General features: G+C 49.3%; 1 protein-coding gene across 1 annotated transcript in view; it reads right to left on the bottom strand.

The window, feature by feature from the left end:
• The window catches only part of ccdc83 (coiled-coil domain containing 83), a 183,209-nt gene extending 163,859 nt beyond the window's left edge, over nucleotides 1–19,350 (bottom strand). The window contains exons 1-2 of the mRNA XM_070872795.1: nucleotides 19,327–19,350; nucleotides 4,922–5,020 (exon numbers count right to left, since the gene is read on the bottom strand). Coding sequence (XP_070728896.1) covers nucleotides 4,922–4,998 — 77 coding nt within the window. The 5' untranslated portion in view covers nucleotides 4,999–5,020; nucleotides 19,327–19,350. The remainder of the gene's footprint in view (nucleotides 1–4,921; nucleotides 5,021–19,326) is intronic.
• Between the last annotated feature and the right edge of the window lie 355 nt (nucleotides 19,351–19,705).

Here is a 19,705-nt window from a genome sequence, read left to right as displayed (position 1 = left end):
TACAGACAGAGGCTCAGCTTCTTTGACCTCTCAGAAGAGCAGTGCTTCCGCAAGTTGAGGTTGTCACTTTAGGTGGTGGCAGACAACTGCAGCCTCCTACAGGAAGACCTGCTCCCTGCTGCCCATGCGCAAACAGTGGTTGTGAAAGTGCCACCGCCCTCAACTTTTTCTCATCCGAATTCTTCTGGGATGCTACCGGCGACATATCCAGGACCTCGTAGTCGGCTGCATATAAATACATAAGGATAGCTTGTTTACCAGAGCCGACAATTATGTAAATTTCCCCTGTGATGACAATAGCCAGAATGGGTGGGCACTCTTATTCGCCCCTCTGGCTGGATTTTCCCCAGGTGCAGGGTGCCACTGACTGCACATACGTGCTAATCCGAGCACTGGCACAGGAACCAGGAGCTTTTATAAACTGCAAGGCATATTCATCCATCAATGCGTAGCTGGTATACAAGCACAAGAAGTTCATGCAGGTCCATGTGCCGGATTCCCTGGGAGCTATCATGAAGCCTTCATCCTGAGGCAGTCCAACACTCCAGACCTTTTCATTCCAGGAAGCAGACTTAGGGCTGGCTCTGAGGAGACAGGGGATACCCAATTCAACTTTGGCTTACGACACCTGTGAGGATCCTCACCAATGAATTGCAGGAGAATTCAGTGTGGAATGGATGAAGAAGAAATACTTTGGACTGGAAATTCCCCAACCTTGTGCTAGGTTTTTCGGCGATATTTTGCTGTTTTTGGCAAAAAACGGTGCGGCGGGAAATTCCCTGAAGTCTTGCGCCGGCAGTTTTGAAAAACCGCTGGGGTGCAGACCAAGAAAAAGTGATTTCGCCCGATATTTGGCTCGCAGCGCGTTCGTAAATAGGACCAAAAAAAACGCCAGGGAAAAACGTGCGTAGCAGCCCTTGGAACGGCGGTAGGTATGAAGACCTGCAAAAAAGGTAAGTTAAAGTTTTTATTTTTGAATTCTTTTGCAACGATTGGATAGAAAAGGGTTTTGCAAATGTTGTGTGATTTTTTTTTAATTTTTTGGAATTTTTTTTGTGTTTTCCCCCCTCCCTAAGCCCAACTCGCAACGGTATCGGCCTCGGAGAAAAGTTGCAGAAAATCTTTGGTTTGTGCCACGAATCCTCGTGCAACGCTGATTTTTTTTACCGCTGGGCGCATTTTTTCCCGAATGTTAGGCCATGAAATTATAGCAGAGTTATAGCGGTATTTTTGGCGGAAAAAAAACGCTATGACTAAAAACCGAATTTCTAGTCCTTACTGTTTTAGGCACACAGTGTCGACACCAAACACTCTCATGACAGATATGGCTTAGTTAGGGAAGACTCAAACTTTTGTCAATATCTCTCAATGATATGCATCAGCCCAACTTTAGATGAGCATGCCTACTCCACTGTTTTCCAATGTGGCTGTTTTCCTCCACCAGCCATCCTATGGACTCTCCAAGTGAAAATGACAATTGCTGCCAAATTAGAGGCAGGTTTGTTCTATAAGGCAAGTCTAGCAGGAACTAATAGATACTGGCCAAATTCATTTAATCAATTTCATGATCCTTGGGAAAATGGGCCGGGATTACTGTGCGTGTGGCACATTGTGCATTGCGCACTTGCACAACTGGACGTGGGGAGCTAATCTTGCCTGATTTAGGTACAATATACAGTTGGTAGCATTATCATACTCACCACTTCCAAAGGCTTTAGGTTAGATGCATGGCAGCCAGTGACCCTCTCCAATTTAGGAACTTCACCAGTCTTGTGACAGGGAGATGCATGTTATGGTATAGTGGGAAATTAGATAAAAATGTGGCTTGCTGACAAAGGGTTCAGTTACTTTTTTGATCTATACACGATCTGATATCGCAGTACTAGCTTGGAATGAAAGACAGACATAAGCACTGACGAAAGTAGTGATCTTGCCAGCCACTTGTAGTACTGTCTCTATGCTGCAAATGATAAAGCTCTGTCCTGTTGACCTGCAGCAAGCTGAGACAATTATCCTGATCACTGGAAGGTAGGTGTACCATGATCTGCAAAATGGTCTGGAACTGTTGATCTCAACATGCCTGTTTAATCTTGTACTACTTCGAGCATGAAATATGGTATTTGATATGCTTTAAAAACAAACTTAAAAAATAAAAGGCCAGCCATTGTTTGTCAAATTTCATAACTATGCAAAACAACTGCTTAGCAAAAAACATTATAGTATAAACCTCCAAAGCTAATTAAGAGCTCTTGCCTTCATGGAGCTTCCCTTACACTCATTCCAAATGGGCACACAAGAATAAGAGCTAACCTGGCACAAATACCACTGAATTAAAAGAGGTGTACATTTAAATATGTTTGAATTAAGTCTGGGGTCCCAATAAGGCTCACACAGTTGTGCACCTGCTCGTTTGGCTCACATTCCGGCCCTTTTTATTTCATCAATCTGGATTGAATTTGAACCAAGATCTAAGATGTGAAAGTCAGTGTGCAACTCATTGGGCCCAAGTTTCCACATGATTTGCGCCTGATTTTTAGGAGCAACTGGTGGAGAACGGACTATCTTAGAATTCGCAATTCTCCACATTTTTTTTTCTGCAGTTCTAGTCAGGTAGAACAGTTCTACTTTGGAACAGAATTTTTTCTTCAAAATGGGGCGTGTCCGGCCACTGACACCGGATTTGAAAGTTTCCACAGAGAAAACGTACTCCAAACTAAAGTAGAATGGAGCAAGTGAAGATTTTTGTAGAACTGAAAAAACCTGTTCTACACATTAAAAAATCAGGCGCCGGTTACAAATCAGGCGTCCAGAACGAGGGGGGGGGGGCGGGGAAGGGAACTCACTAAATTCTACAATCATTCCTTATTTATACTTATACAAATATTATACAAATAAATCCAACCTGAATAAACATTTATAAGCAAAGAAAAGATTAAATAAACCATCTTCCTACCTGTGTGAAAGTGCTTCAGCCAGGAAGAATGGTGCAGCAAGCCTCACAAAACAAGGGAGCCGACGAACGCGGGCGGGGGGCGCCAACTGAACGCGGGAGGGTGGGGATGGAAGGGAGCCGACGAACGTGGGGTGGGGGGGGGGGGGGGAGGGAAGGGAGCCGACGAGCGCGGAGGCGGGGGGAGGGAGCCGACGAACGCCGGGGGGGGGGGGGGGGGAGAGGAGGGAGCTGACCGAACGCGGGCCGGGGTGGGGGGGGGGGAAGAGGAGGGAGCCGACCGAACGCGGGCCAGGGGGGAGGAGGGAGCCGACCGAACGCGGGCCGGGGAGGAGGAGGGAGCCGACCGAACGCGGGCGGGCAGGGGAGGGAAGGGAGCCGACGAACGCGGGAGGGAGAGAGCTGACCGGACGCGGGTGGGCCAGCGGGAGGGAGGGAGCCGATCGAACGCGGGGGAGGGAGCCGACCGAACGCGGGCGGGCGGGAGGGAGGGAGCCGACCGAATGCGGGGGAGGGAGCCGACCGAACGCGGGGGGGGGGAGGGAGCCGACCGAACGCGGGGGAGGAAACCGACCGAACGCGGGCAGGAGGGAGGGAGCTGACCGAACGCGGGAGGGAGGGAGCCTACCGAACGCGGGGGGTGGGGGGGGCGGGGGGGAGGGAATGGAGCCGTTCCAGACGGCTGGCGGGAAAGAGAGACGGCTGCAGGAAGCCTCAGAAATTGAGGAGTCATTTCCCGACGGCAAAAGGAGGAGGTCGTCGGGAAACGGCTGCCTCAACTTTCTGAGGCTTCCTGCACCTTTCTCACTGCTACAAGAAGCCTTTGTGCTGATGGCAATGTACTTTTATTAAAAAATGTTCAAAAACTAAACAGCTACAAAGAACTACAAAGAACTACAAAAATGGCCGAGTGCCAATGTTTTTTTCACACTGCGTGTGCGCGAACGCTCCAACGCGCACGTGCAGCGTTGCCGGCAGGAAAAAAACTAATTTAAATAGTACCCGCCCCCTCCCACTTACAAAATCGGCGCGAGTGTAGGCTCCGCCCCCCTGGGCGCCGCGCCAAGCAGACAAGGAGCTGCAGGGCGCTCCAGAATCGCCCGTTTTTTTTCCGCCGATTTAGGCGCGAAAAACGGGCGCCCAGCTCGGAGGGGCGCCCGTTTTTTATCATGTGGAAACTTGGGCCCAATATGCCACTCTAAAGTATAATTGTTATTTTTAGAAGGATAATAAGCTTGTGGAATAGGTAAGCATTGTAGCAAGCAATATAAATTAGTTCAAGAGACAGTTAAATGGGCAGAGTTGAGCACTATCAAAAAGGGAGGAGCTAGTTGGGTCGAATGGTCTTTTCCTGTTCCGAACATTTCTTGTTAACCCTTTGATTACTGCAAAGCCACTGAATCTTTTAAAATGTAATGCCTGCCTACATTACAACAGTGACTACATCCTGAGTATAATGAAAGGTGCTATCTAAATGCAAGTTCCTTCTTTCTTTAATTATTATTTTTTTTTAACCACCAAATTCCCCCCACTCCCATTCTCTTCTCTTGGGGGCACTATTCATCTTGCTGAAGTACAGTTCGATGCACTAGTTGCCCCATAGCATCTGATCAGATAACTGTTATTTGTGTTAAACAGTGATTGCTGGCAGGCAATCCAGCTGAGGGGGCATCATAGCAGAACCTGCTCCTGTCCTAAGCTGATGGGCATATTTCCAGCAGGGTCGTTGAAGAGTAATCAGGAGCAAGAACCCTAACCAGTTTTCCGCTTCCTAACCCAAGAGTGCGGAGGTCAATTTTAACCTACCACTACTCTAATTGGGTTCAATATTATCAGACCCAGGATCGAACCTGCAACCTACCTGTTCTGAATGCTTCGCCTATACACTGTATAAAGCCGATAAGTGACTGAGGGAAAAAAAACTGCTGCAAATTAAAATAACACTATCAACTTGAAGATATATGTACTTACCGAAATCCCAGAAAAGCTTCTGCCAAAGTCAATTTATCTTCATTACTTCCTTTGCTGTCTTTCTTTTTCTTTGACATTTTCACTTCAAAACGGTAGTTACTGTAATTAATATTTTTTCAAAGTAATTATGTCAATTTGTAAGATTATTCCACAGAGTAACGAGGATGGTTATTCCACAGTGTAACAAGGGGGAACCAGTGGATGTGGTGTATTTGGATTTCCAGAAGGCATTCGATAAGGTGCCACATAAGAGGTTACTGCACAAGATAAAAGCTCACGGGATTGGAGGTAATATATTAGCATGGATAGAGGATTGGCTAACTAACAGAAAACAGAGAGTCGGGATAAATTAGTCATTTTCCAGTTGGCAAACAGTGACTAGTGGGGTGCCGCAAGGATCAGTGCTGGGTCCTCAACTATTTACAGTTTATATTAATGACTTGGATGAAGGGACTGAGTGTAATGTAACCAAGTTTGCTGATGATACAAAGATGGGTGGGAAAGCAAATTGTGAGGAGGACACAAAAAAATCTGCAAAGGGTTATAGACAGGTTAAGTGAGTGGGCAAAAATTTGGCAGATGGAGTATGTAGGAAAATGTGAGGTTATCCACTTTGGCAGAAATAATAGAAAAGCAAAATATAATTTAAATGGCGAAAAATTGCTGCCGTACAGAGAGACCTGAAACACAAAAAGTTAGTATGCAGGTACAGCAAGTAATCAGGAAGGCAAATGGAATGTTGGCCTTTATTGCAAGGGGGATAGAATATAAAAGCAGAGAAGTCCTGCTACAACTGTACAGGGTATTGGTGAGGCCACACCTGGAGTACTGTGTACAGTTTTGGTCTCCATATTTAAGTAAGGATGTACTTGCATTGGAGGCTGTTCAGAGGAGGTTCATTAAGTTGATTTTGGAGATGAGGGGGTTGACTTATGAGGATAGGTTGAGTAGGTTGGGCCTATACACATTGGAGTTCAGAAGAATGGGAGGTGATCTTATTGAAACTTATAAGGTAATGAGGGGGCTCGACAAAGTGGATGCAGAGAGGATATTTCCACTCATAGTGGAAACTAAAACTAGGGGACATAGTCTTAGAATAAGGGGCCGCCCATTTAAAATTTCTTCTCTCAGAGGGTTGTATATCTATGGAATTCTCGGCCCCAGAGGTGTGTGGAGGCTGGGTCATTGAATATATTTAAGGCGGAGATAGACAGATTTTTGAGCAATAAGGGAGTAAAGGGTTATGGGGAGCGGGCAGGGAAGTGTAGCTGAGGCCATGATCAGATCAGCCATGATCTTATTGAATGGTGGAGCAGGCTTGAGGGGCCAAATGGCCTACTTCTGCTCCTATTTCTTACGTTCGTATGGAAGCTTATGTTACTCTGAAAAGCAATGCCCCACTGCAGTGAAGCAGTACAAGTCTAAAAATACTGAGGTAAATACATTATAAACCTTGAACTCCTTCTGTTAATTGTTTGCTATTTTCCACCCAGGATCTGACTTCAACATAGAAAGAAGCTTAATGATCTGACAAGAGATGCTAAGATAAGACTCTTAACTTATATTTCTCATTACTTTCTGCTTAGCCCTGTACTACCTTTATCCCCAGCACTGTGTAAATGCAAGTCTTACTTTCTTTTTTTCATTCACAATCCTTCCCTCCCCATCACTCTCCAGCACACTTCATTCCACGTCCTTCTACTGCTACTGCAACAGTCTGCACCTTCTTTTGTCCTCACTGTTATTTCCCTCACCTCCTCATACCTGTGCACACTATCAAACCCTGAAATGCACATCTTCAACACATCACATTAGGTTACCACTCTTTTCTTTCTTGCAGATCAAATTGGTACGCAATACGAGTGAGCAAGTGAAGACAGGAGGAGGGACAGAGTTCATCTACACGCTGCCCCATTAGAAGATAAAGTCTTGAACATAGTGGGATGGGGCATGTCAGCACTGGTGAGACTGGAGGACATGTTTTGCAGGGCTTTTGAACACCTTAACCTCATTCCCTTTCCACTGAAATATCACTCTCATACTATGTATGGCAAAATGTTGCTGCATTGAGCAGCCACGCATTTGTTTCTGCTTACCCTTGCGACTAAATGCTGACTTTTATCCCTTTCTTCCATTTCAGGTCTGGAAGTTCAACAGGGCCCAAGGGTATAGAGGAAGAAAAGGACGCACAGTAGAAGATAAAATTTCGCCTGACCATACCTTTGCAGGCACCAGCTCAGACAGCGGCATCCTGAGTGGTTCAGTGGATAATCTAGAGGCATCTGCACTGGGATATACACCAAGCACTAGTGTACAGGGGAAAGGACAGGGGGATAGGACGGCACATCGGAGGGATAACTTGCATCCTAGCCCTTCTGCAGAGGGCACAGATGAAGACTTTGAGGAGCCAACCGACATAAGAACACTGGTAGCAATACACAAGGACCTTCTAAGTGGCCTGCCTCCCAGAAAGCTTGTGCATAATGTCGGAAAGCATGCAGGAGTTCAGCTCCAAGTTGTTTGAGGTCTTCACGCATAGCATTGAGAAAAAGGGGCTAACCATGGAGGAAGTGGTCAGTACTACGAACATTGCAGGCTATATCACCACAGTGATATAGCCTGTAATGACAAACATTTTTGGAAGCTCTGACTGCTGTTATCCTGGCTCGGCGGTTCAGCATCTTTTCAGGTTTTCAAAGCCTGAAGGGGAGCCTGGATATGGACTTCGAGAGCCTCCCATCAAGCCTGCATTCTTTTCTCACTGTGTGCTGAGGCAAAGCAGTCCCATGAGAGTGACATTTGCTTCATGGGAGAGGCATATGCTGTCCTTTCTCAGGATAGCAGCAGGCCTGCTCTTCTATCAGCATCTCAACCAGTGCCCTTGTTGGTGCCTGACAGTTAGCTGGGCCAGACTGCCCCAGCCGATTCAGAGTTTCAGCAGTCAGCAGCTGGGCCCTCAATGGCCAGAGCTCTTCGAGATTGCGCACCATGGCTTTCTCGTGCCTTCAGCAGAGGTTTTCAGCAGCCTTTCACCTCCTTCAAGCTGTAGCCCCTGGGGAATCACCTCGTAGGAGCATTAGAATAGGTAAATGAGCAAAGAAGACAGGCATTAGGGCTTCGTACAATGATTTTTAGAACCTCTCCAATAATTTGCTGCCTGAGAGCTCTGGCAGGTGGCAGTATTGCTGGGCCTTTCTCTTCCTCTCGAGCTTCCGCCTCCTTGTCCCATTCTTGATGTTCCTGCTCCAGTTCGTATTCTCTAAGGGCTCTATTGCAAAATTGTGTAGCATGCAACACATGACCATGAATCATGAGACCCACTCATGGGAGGCCTCCAAAGCTATCCAGACCTTTTGTTTTAAGACCCCTATGGTTTCCTGGCAGTAATCATGATGCATTCATCCTGTGCATATTCTCTGCCTGTGGTTACAAGGAGTTGAATAGTCAAGAAATGGAAGCCCTGCTTGTTGTTTAAAATTGCTGGTTGATGAATGGGAGCATGCAGAGCCACGCGGGTGCAGTCTATGTCCCCCACCGGGTCACCAGTGGAAATGGAGCAATTCTGTCAAATCCCAAAGCTCTTTCCTGTTGCCAGACAGCCACCGAGGGGGAAGGTGATGAATTCTTGCCTCTTTGAAAATTGTGCAGCTGCTACCTGTCTGATGGAGGTCTGCACAGCAAACTGACTAATATTCTTGATTCGTGTTGAGGGGGGAGGGAGAGGGGGGGTGGGAGGAGTGGGAGAGGGGGGGTGGGAGGATTGGGTGAGGGGAGTGGGAGAGAGGGGGGGGTGGAGGGAGTGGGAGAGAGGGGGGGGGTGGAGGGAGTGGGAGAGAGAGGGGGGTGGAGGGAGTGGGAGAGAGGGGGGGGGTGGAGGGAGTGGGAGAGAGGGGGGGGGGTGGAGGGAGTGGGAGAGAGGGGGGGGGTGGAGGGAGTGGGAGAGAGGGGGGGGGGTGGAGGGAGTGGGAGAGAGGGGGGGGGTGGAGGGAGTGGGAGAGAGGGGGGGGTGGAGGGAGTGGGAGAGAGGGGGGTGGAGGGAGTGGGAGAGAGCGAGGGTGGAGGGAGTGGGAGAGAGGGGGGGTGGAGGGAGTGGGAGAGAGGGGGGTGGAGGGATTGGGAAACAGGGTGAGGGGGTGGAGGAATTGGGGGAGAGGGGGTGGAGGGAGTGGGAGAGAGGGGGTGGAGGGAGTGAGTGGGAGAGAGGGGGTGGGAGGAGTGAGTGGGAGAGAGGGTCAGGGAAGTGGGAGAGAGGGGATGGAAGGGGGAGTGGGAGAAAGGAGGTGAAGGGAGTGAGAGAGAGGGTGGGGTGGGAGTGAGAGAGAGGGTGGGGTGGGAGTGAGAGAGAGCGGGGGTTGGGAGAGAGGTATGGGGGAGGAGAAATGTGGGGGTGAGAGGGGGTGGTGGGGTGAGAGAGAGGGGGTGGGGGTTTGATAGAGAGGGGTTGGGAGTGAGAGAGAGTAGGTGGGAGGGAGTGAGAGAGAGGGGGTGGGGGGGAGTGAGAGAGAGGGGGTGGGGGGGAGTGAGAGAGGGGGTGGGGGGGGGTTGTGAGAGAGGGGGTGGGGGGGGTTGTGAGAGAGGGGGTGGGGGGGAGTGAGAGAGGGGGTGGGGGTGAGTGAGAGAGAGGGGGTGGGGGTGAGTGAGAGAGAGGGGGTGGGGGGAGTGAGAGAGAGGGGGTGGGGGGGTGAGAGAGAGGGGGTGGGGGGGAGTGAGAGAGAGGGGGTGGGGGAGAATGAGAGAGGGGATGGGGGCAGAGTGAGAGAGGGGGTGGGGGCGGTGTGGGAGAGAGCGGGTGGGGGGGGAGTGAGAGATGGCGGGTTTTGGGAGAGAGGTGTGGGGGGGGAGAAAGGTGGGGGAGAGAGGGGAGGTGGAGAGAGGGAGAGGGGGCGAAGAGGGGGGAGAAAATGTCGGTAGGAAGAGAGTGGGGAGAAAGTGGTGGTGAGAGAGTAGAGGAGGGAGAGGGGAGAGATCAGAGGGTGTGAGGGAGATTGGAGGGGGTGGGAGAGAGGAGGTCAGGAACTCGGTGGGCGGGGGGGGGAGGGTAAAGACTACAGAGAGCACAGTGGGAATAACGGAAGAACGTGATCCAGGTCTAAAGAGAGGGGTTGAGAGCGAGAATGTGATCCAAATGGCAAGACTCTTCCTACCGACATTTTCTCCCCCCTCTTCGCCCCCTCTCCCTCTCTCCACCTCCCCTCTCTCCCCCACCTTTCTCCACCCCCCCCCCCCACACCTCTCTCCCAATGTGATCCAAATGGCAAGACTCGACAAAATCTGGAAGTCACGAAACTCTCACTATTCACCATAACCAATAAACCTGTTAACAATCCGTGACCCACACACAATGAACCAGCTAGTATTTTCCTGTGGTCAATTTTGTATATGAATAAAAGAATGTTAGATTGCTGCCGGATCCACCACAGACTCAATTCACGTTCGGACCGGGGTCAAGCAAGGCTGTGTCATCGCACCAACGCTCTTCTCGATCTTCCTTGCTGCAATGCTCCATCTCACCCTCAGTAAGTTCCCCACTAGAGTGGAGCTAATCTACAGAACAAACAGAAAACTGTTCGCTGTCTCCAGGTCAGATCCAAGGTTGTCCCATCCTCTGCCATTGAATTACAGTACGCAGACGACCCCTGCGTCTGCACACATTCGGAGGCCGAACTCCAAGCCATCGTCAACACCTTCACCGAAGTGTTCGAGAACATGGGCCTTACACTAAACATCCGCAAGACAAAGGTCCTCTACCAACCTGCCCCCGCCACGCAGCGCTGCTCCACGATTATCAAAATCTACGAAGAGGCCTTGGACAACGTGGACCATTTTCCATACCTCGGGAACTACTGTCAACAAGGGCAGATGTCGATGATGAAGTCCAACACCGCCTTCAGTGTGCCACTGCAGCCTTCGGTCGCCTGAGGAAGAGCGTGTTTGAAGACCAGGGCCTCAAACCCGGCACCAAGCTCATGGTCTACAGAGCAGTAGTAATACCCGCCCTCCTATATGCCTATGTACAGCAGGCACCTCAAAGCACTGGAGAAATACCACCAATGCTGCCTCTGCAAGATCCTGCAAATCCATTGGCAGAATAGGCGCACTAACGTCAACGTTCTCGCTCAGGCCAACACCCCTAGCATCGAAGCACTGACCACGCTCGATCAACTCAGTTGGCTGGGCCACGTCGCCTGCATGCCCGATACGAGACTCCCCAAAACAAGCACGCTACTCAGAGCTCCGACATGGCAAGCGAGCCCCAGGTGGGCAGAGGAAACGGTTCAAGGACACCCTCAAAGCCTCTTTGGAAAAGTACAACATCCCCACCGACACCTGGGAATCCCTCGCCCAAGACCACACAAAGTGGAGGAAAAACATCCGGGAAGGTGCCGAAAATCTCGAGTCTCTACGCCAAGATCAAGTTGAAGCCAAGCATATGGCAACCCAAGCACCCCACCCACCCGTTCCTTCAACCACTGTCTGCTCCACCTGTGACAGAGACTGTAAGTCCCACATAAGGCTCATCAGTCAGGAGAACTCATTTTTCGTGTGGAAGCAAGTCATCCTCGACTCCGAGGGACTGCCTAAGAGAGCAAAGAATATAGGAAGACCACTGATTAAACAGTGCCAGTGAGATCTTTTTTCATGGGCAAGACTATCACTTATATCACCGCCAGCGCCAATTGTAACCTCCGAGATACCAACATTACACGTTTTGCGGGTGTGAAGTGTCTGCACCTGGAAATGCAAGGGATTCAGAGTTCCAATGCCTCACAATGTACCAACATAACAGTATCCTACGTAAATGACCCATTTATGTGCGATGTATATTTCTTCTTAGGCAGTCCCCCAGAGTCGAGGATGACTTGCTTCCACGCTAAAAATTAGTTCTCATGTAACTGATGAGTCCTATAGACTGACTCTGTCACAGGTAGGGCAGGTAGTGGTTGAAGGGACGGGTGGGTAGGGTGCTTGGTTTGTTGTACGTTCCTTCCGCTGTTTGTACTTGGCTTCCGCGTGCTCCCGACGAAGAAACTCAAAGTATTCGGCGCCTTCTCTGATGATTCTCCTCCACTTTGTGCGGTCTTGGGCCAAGGATTCCCAAGAGTTGGTGGGTATGTTACATTTTTTCAAGGAGGCTTTGAGGGCATCCTTCAAGCGTTTTCTCTGCCCTCCTGGGACTCGCTTGCCGTGACGGAGCTCGGAGTAGAGTGCTTGTTTCAGGAGTCTTGTATCAGGCATGCGGACAATGTGGCCCGTCCATCGGAGCTGATTGAGCCAGATTAATGCCCCGACACTGGGGATGTTGGTATGAGAGAGAACACTGATGTTGGCTCGCCTAGGGGAATTCCTAGGAGAATCTTTAAGTCGCCAAACTAGCTAATTTTTGATGACGAAGCCAACCCAATGGAGACGGCGTTCTTCTTCTGGTTTGCCGACCCAGAAGGCAGCGATGTCGATGTCGAAGCGTTTGAGTTCCTGAGCAATGATAGCGGTGGAACATTCAGGTCTGTCGCTGTTGGGGTTATCCATGAGGGTCCTGACGCTCCAGGACCCAAACTTCATTTTAAAGGGTGGAAGAAGCCTGTGCATAAATTCTATTAACGAGGGGTGTCCGTTGCACACCAGCTACCACACGAACATGGACCTAGCACACACGCACACATATTCCCGCTAACCCCCTCCATTCCTCCCTCAGGTTCTCGGGGCTCAGGGCCAGCATTGGGTGAGGTCGGGACGTGAGGCCAGCATTGTGGGAGGTTGGGACTCGTGGTCAGCATTGTGGGAGGTCGAGACATGGGGTCAGCATTGTGGGAGGTCGAGACATGGGGTCAGCATTGTGGGAGGTTGGGACTCAGGACTCATGGCCAGCATTGTGGGAGGTTGGAACTCGAGGTCAGCATTGTGGGAGGTTGGGACTCGAGGTCAGCATTGTGGGAGGTCGAGACATGGGGTCAGTATTGTGGGAGGTTGGGACTCAGGGCCAGCATTGTGGGAGGTTGGGACTCAGGGCCAGCATTAGAAACTAAGAAATAGGAGCAGGAGTAGGCCAAACGGCCCCTCGAGCCTGCTCTGCCATTTAATACGATCATGGCTCATCCGATCATGGACTCAGGTCCACATCCCTACCCGCTGGCCATAACCCCTTATTCCCTTATCGGTTAAGAAACTGTCTATCTCGGTCTTAAATTTATTCAGTGACCCAGCTTCCACAGCTCTCTGAGGCAGCGAATTCCACAAATTTACAGCCCCCTGAGAGAAGAAATTTCTCCTCACCTCAGTTTTAAATGGGCGGCCCGTTATTCTAAGATTATGCCCCCTCGTTCTAGTCTCCCCCATCAGTGGAAACATCCGCTCTGCATCCATCTTGTCAAGCCCCCTCATAATCTTACACGTTTCGATAAGATCACCTCTCATTCTTCTGAATTAAAATGAGTAGAGGCCCAACCTCCTCAACCTTTCCTCATAAGTCAACCCCCTCATCTCCGGAATCAACCTAGTGAACCTTCTCTGAACTGCGTCCAAAGCAAGTATATCCTTTCGTAAATATGGAAACCAAAACTGCACGCAGTATTCCAGGTTTGGCCTCACCAATACCCAGTATAACTGTAGCAAGACTTCCCTGCTTTTATACTCCATCCCCTTTGCAATAAAGGCCAAGATTCCATTGGCCTTCCTCATCACTTGCTATACCTGCATACTAATTGTTATATATGTAAACCTGTATATACCTTGTGTAGCCACCAGAGGGCTCATCCCCTGGAGTCCCAAGGGATCCCACAATCCCTTGGGAGCACAGGTACTTAAGAAGGCCTCACAGGCTGGAGAGGCACTCTGGAGACCTGCAATTAAAGACTAAGGTCACACTTTACTTTGAGTTCACAGTATCCAGTCAGACTCTTTATTCATACATAACAACTGGCGACGAGATACAGATGACGAACCCAACGATGCAGAGAACAGTGGGCATCCTGGAGAAATTCCCGGAGGGAGATGATTGGGAAACCTTTGTGGAGCGATCCGACCAATACTTCGTGGCCAACGAGCTGGAAGGAGAAGAGAACGCTGCCAAATGAAGGGCGATTCTCCTCACCGTCTGCGGGGCACCAACGTTTGTCCTCATGAAAAATCTGCTTGCTCCAGCGAAACCCACAGAAAAATCGTACGATGATTTGTGCACACTGATCTCCGGGAGCATCTGAACCCGAAGGAAAGCATTCTGATGGCGAAGTACTGGTTCCACACCTACAAAATGTCTGAAGGCCAGGAAGTGGCGAGTTATGTTGCCGAACTAAGATGCCTTGCAGAACATTGCGAATTTGAAGGACATTTGGAGCACATACTCAGAGACTTTTTTGTACATGGCATTGGCCATGAAGTGATACTTCGCAAACTTTTGACTGTAGCGACCCCAACCTTGAGTAAAGCCATAGCGATAGCCCAGGCGTTCATTGCCACCAGTGACAACACAAAGCAAATCTCTCAGCACACGAGTGCTGCTACAAGTACTCTGAACAAAGTGATGATGTTTTCAAATCGCAACGTATAGGGCAGGCCCCGCATGTCTGCAGATGTCTGAGTTTACCATCAAGGGTGATGAATGCAAGGCCATTAACACCTTGTTGGCGCTGCGGGGGTGATCATAGTTTCCATTCATGCCGCTTCAAAGGGTACGTTTGCAAGGGCTGTGGAACAATGGGACACCTCCAACGTATGTGCAGGCGAGCTGCAAACCCTGCTAATCCTGCAAAGCACCATGTTGCAGAGGAGGACAGATCCACGGTGGATCACAACGAACCAGAGCCTCAGACCAAGGAGGCAGAGGTATATGGGGTGCACACATTTACCACAAAGTGTCCCCCGATAATGCTGAAGGTTGAATTAAATGGATCCCTGGTATCAATGGAGCTGGACACGGACGCGAGCCAGTCCATTATGAGTAAAAAGACTTTCGATAAATTGTGGTGCAGCAAGCCCTCAAAGCCAGCCTCGACACCCATTCGCATGAAACTGAGAACTTACACGAAGGAACTGATTCCCGTAATTGGCAGTGCTACTGTAAAGGTCTCCTACGATGGAGCGGTGCACAAGCTACCACTCTGGGTGGTACCGGGCGATGGTCCCACGCTGCTCAGCAGGAGCTGGCTGGGAAAGATATGCTGGAACTGGGACGACGTCCAAGCGCTCTCGTCCGCTAACGGCATTTCATATGCCCAGGTCTTAAACAAGTTCCCTTCGCTGTTCGAACCAGGCATCGGGAAGTTCCAAGGAGCAAAAGTGCAGATCCACCTAATTCCGGGGGCGTAACCCATCCATTACGCTGTATCGTACATGATGAGAGAAAGAGTAGAGATTGAGCTAGACCAGCTGCAACGAGAGAGCATTTCGCCAGTCGAATTCAATGAGTGGGCCAGTCCAATTGTTCCAGTCCTCAAGGGAGACGGCACCGTCAGAATCTGTGGTGATTACGAAGTAACTATCAATTGTTTCTCCCTGCAGGATCAATATCCACTACCAAAGGCCGACGACCTTTTTGCTACGCTGGCGGGAGGAAAGACGTTCACGAAGCTGGACTTGACCTCGGCCTACATGACGCAGGATCTAGAGGAATCATCAAAGGGCCTCACCTGCATCAACAAGCACAAAGGTCTCTTCATTTACAACAAATGCCCGTTTGGAATTCGATCAGTCGTAGCGATATTCCAGAGAAACATGGAAAGCTTACTGAAGTCGGTCCCGCGCACGGTGGTCTTCCAGGACGACATCTTGGTTACAGGTCGGGACATAGTCAAGCATCTGCAGAACCTGGAGGAGGTTCTTAGTCGACTCAACCGCATGGGGCTCAGGTTACAACGCTCAAAGTGCATTTTCCTGGTGCCTGAAGTGGAGTTCCTGGGGAGAAGAATCGCGGTGGATGGCATCAGGCCTACCAATTCGAAGACGGAGGCAATCGAGAACGCACCGAGGCCACAGAACATGACGGAGCTGCGGTCGTTTCTAGGACTCCTGAACTACTTTGGTAACTTCTTACTGGGTCTCAGCACACTGTAAGAACCACTGCACGCCTTACGGCTTAAAGGAGACGAATGGGTATGGGACAAAAGCCAAGAAAATGTCTTTGTAAAAGCTAGAAAATTGGTATTCTCAAACAAATTGCTTGTGTTGTATGATCCATGTAAGCATTTGGTACTAGCATGTGATGCGTCATTGTATGGCATCGGGTGTGTATTGCAACAAGCTAATGAATCTGGTAAATTGCAACCGGTTGCTTATGCATCCAGAAGTCTGTCTAAGGCTGAGAGAACCTACAGCATGATTGAAAAAGAAGCGTTAGCGTGTATTTATGGGGTAAAGAAAATGCATCAATATCTGTTTGGGCTCAAATTTGAATTGGAAACTGACCATAAGCCACTGATATCCCTTTTTTCCGAAAGTAAGGGGATAAATATGAATGCATCGGCCCGCACCCAGACATGGGCGCTCACGTTGTCCGCATAAAACTACGCCATCCGCCACAAGCCAGGCACAGAATGGAAATGGCACAGCCTGCAGATTTAGTCATGGTTATGGAAGCATTCGAGAGTGAGCAATCACCCATCGCAGCCCGACAGATTTGAACCTGGACGAGCCAGGACCCCTTACTGTCCCTTGTAAAAAACTATGTGCTTCACGTGAGCTGGTCCAGTGTCTCAGTGGAAATGCAGGAAGAGATAAAGCCGTACCAGCAGCGCAAAGATAAAATGTCTATACAGGCAGATGCCTTCTGTGGGGTAATCGGATAGTGGTCCCCAAAAAGGGCAGGGACACTTTCATCAGTGACCTCCACAGTACTCACCCAGGCATCGTAATGATGAAAGCGATAGCGAGATCCCACGTATGGTGGCCCGGTATCGATGCAGACTTAAGAGTCCTGCGTGCACAAATGTAACACGTGCTCACAGTTAAGCAATGCACCCAGGGAGGCGCTGCTAAGTTTATGGTCATGGCCCTCCAAACCGTAGTCCAGGGTCCATGCCGACTATGCAGGCCCGTTTTTGGGTAAAATGTTCCTTGTGGTTGTGGATGCGTACTCCAAATGGATTGAATGTCGGCAAGCATGTCCGCTGCCACCACTGAAAGCCTGCGGGCCATGTTTGCCACACACGGACTGCCTGGTGTCTTTGTGAGCGACAATGAGCCATGTTTCACCAGTGCCAAGTTCAAAGAGTTCATGACCCATAATGGGATCAAACATGTTACATCTGCCCCGTTCAAACCAGCATACAATGGTCAGGCAGAAAGAGCAGTGCAAACTATCAAGCAGGGCTTGAAACATAGAAACATAGAAACATAGAAAATAGGTGCAGGAGTAGGCCATTCGGCCCTTCTAGCCTGCACCGCCATTCAATGAGTTCATGGCTGAACATGCAACTTCAGTACCCCATTCCTGCTTTCTCACCATACCCCTTGATTCCCCTAGTAGTAAGGACTTCATCTAACTCCTTTTTGAATATATTTAGTGAATTGGCCTCAACAACTTTCTGTGGTAGAGAATTCCACAGGTTCACCACTCTCTGGGTAAAGAAATTCCTCCTCATCTCGGTCCTAAATGGCTTCCCCCTTATCCTTAGACTGTGTCCCCTGGTTCTGGACTTCCCCAACATTGGGAACATTCTTCCTGCATCTAACCTGTCTAACCTCGTCAGAATTTTAAACGTTTCTATGAGGTCCCCTCTCATTCTTCTGAACTCCAGTGAATACAAGCCCAGTTGATCCAGTCTTTCTTGATAGGTCAGTCCCGCCATCCCGGGAATCAGTCTGGTGAACCTTCGCTGCACTCCCTCAATAGCAAGAATGTCCTTCCTCAAGTTAGGAGACCAAAACTGTACACAATACTCCAGGTGTGGCCTCACCAAGGCCCTGTACAACTGTAGTAACACCTCCCTGCCCCTGTACTCAAATCCCCTCGCTATGAAGGCCAACATGCCATTTGCTTTCTTAACCGCCTGCTGTACCTGCATGCCAACCTTCAATGACTGATGTACCATGACACCCAGGTTTCTTTGCACCTCCCCTTTTCCTAATCTGTCACCATTCAGATAATAGTCTGTCTCTCTGTTTTTACCACCAAAGTGGATAACCTCACATTTATCCACATTATACTTCATCTGCCATGCATTTGCCCACTCACCTAACCTATCCAAGTCGCTCTGCAGCCTCATAGCATCCTCCTCGCAGCTCACACTGCCACCCAACTTAGTGTCATCCGCAAATTTGGAGATACTACATTTAATCCCCTCGTCTAAATCATTAATGTACAGTGTAAACAGCTGGGGCCCCAGCACAGAACCTTGCGGTACCCCACTAGTCACTGCCTGCCATTCTGAAAAGTCCCCATTTACTCCTACTCTTTGCTTCCTGTCTGACAACCAGTTCTCAATCCATGTCAGCACACTACCCCCAATCCCATGTGCTTTAACTTTGCACATTAATCTCTTGCGTGGGACCTTGTCGAAAGCCTTCTGAAAGTCCAAATATACCACATCAACTGGTTCTCCCTTGTCCACTCTACTGGAAACATCCTCAAAAAATTCCAGAAGATTTGTCAAGCATGATTTCCCTTTCACAAATCCATGCTGACTTGGACCTATCATATCACCTCTTTCCAAATGCACTGCTATGACATCCTTAATAATTGATTCCATCATTTTACCCATTACCGATGTCAGGCTGACCGGTCGAAAATTCCCTGTTTTCTCTCTCCCTCCTTTTTTTAAAAGTGGGGTTACATTGGCTACCCTCCACTCCATAGGAACTGATCCAGAGTCAATGGAATGTTGGAAAATGACTGTCAATGCATCCGCTATTTCCAAGGCCACCTCCTTAAGTACTCTGGGATGCAGTCCATCAGGCCCTGGGGATTTATCGGCCTTCAATCCCATCAACTTCCCCAACACAATTTCCCGACTAATAAGGATTTCCCTCAGTTCCTCCTCCTTACTAGACCCTCCGACCCCTTTGATATCCGGAAGGTTGTTTGTGTCCTCCTCAGTGAATACCGAACCAAAGTACTTGTTCAATTGGTCCGCCATTTCTTTGTTCCCCGTTATGACTTCCCCTGATTCTGACTGCAGGGGACCTACGTTTGTCTTTACTAACCTTTTTCTCTTTACATATCTATAGAAACTTTTGAAATCCGTCTTAATGTTCCCTGCAAGCTTCTTCTCGTACTCCATTTTCCCTGCCCTAATCAAACCCTTTGTCCTCCTCTGCTGAGTTCTAAATTTCTCCCAGTCCCCGGGTTCGCTGCTATTTCTGGCCAATTTGTATGCCATTTCCTTGGCTTTAATACTATCCCTGATTTCCCTTGATAGCCACGGTTGAGCCACCTTCCCTTTTTTAGGGTAACTGAAGGCTCACTGCTGACTCACCTGTCCTGAGTCCTGCTTAGCTGCCGCACGAGACCCCACTCGCTCACTGGGATTCCACCCGCTGAACTTCTCATGAAAAGGGCACTTAAGACGAGGCTCTCGTTAGTTCACCCTGATCTATATGAACAGGTAGAGAGCAGGCGGCTTCAACGAAGTACATATCATGATAGCGCAAATGTGTCACGCAAAATTGAAATCAATGATCCTGTATTTGTGTTGAACTATGGACAAGGTCCCAAGTGGCTTCCCGGCACTATTGTGGCCAAAGAGGGGAGCAGGGTGTTTCGGGTCAAACTTTCAAATACTCATTCACCGGAAACACTTGGACCAAATCAAACTCAGATTCACGGACTATCCTGAGCAACCCACTTTGAAACCT

This window comes from Pristiophorus japonicus, unplaced genomic scaffold (assembly GCF_044704955.1).
Source record: "Pristiophorus japonicus isolate sPriJap1 unplaced genomic scaffold, sPriJap1.hap1 HAP1_SCAFFOLD_368, whole genome shotgun sequence".
In the NCBI taxonomy this organism is placed as follows: domain Eukaryota; kingdom Metazoa; phylum Chordata; class Chondrichthyes; family Pristiophoridae; genus Pristiophorus; species Pristiophorus japonicus.
The sequence above is the reverse complement of the archived record's forward strand: the minus strand, read 5'-3'. Positions and strand labels throughout refer to the sequence as shown.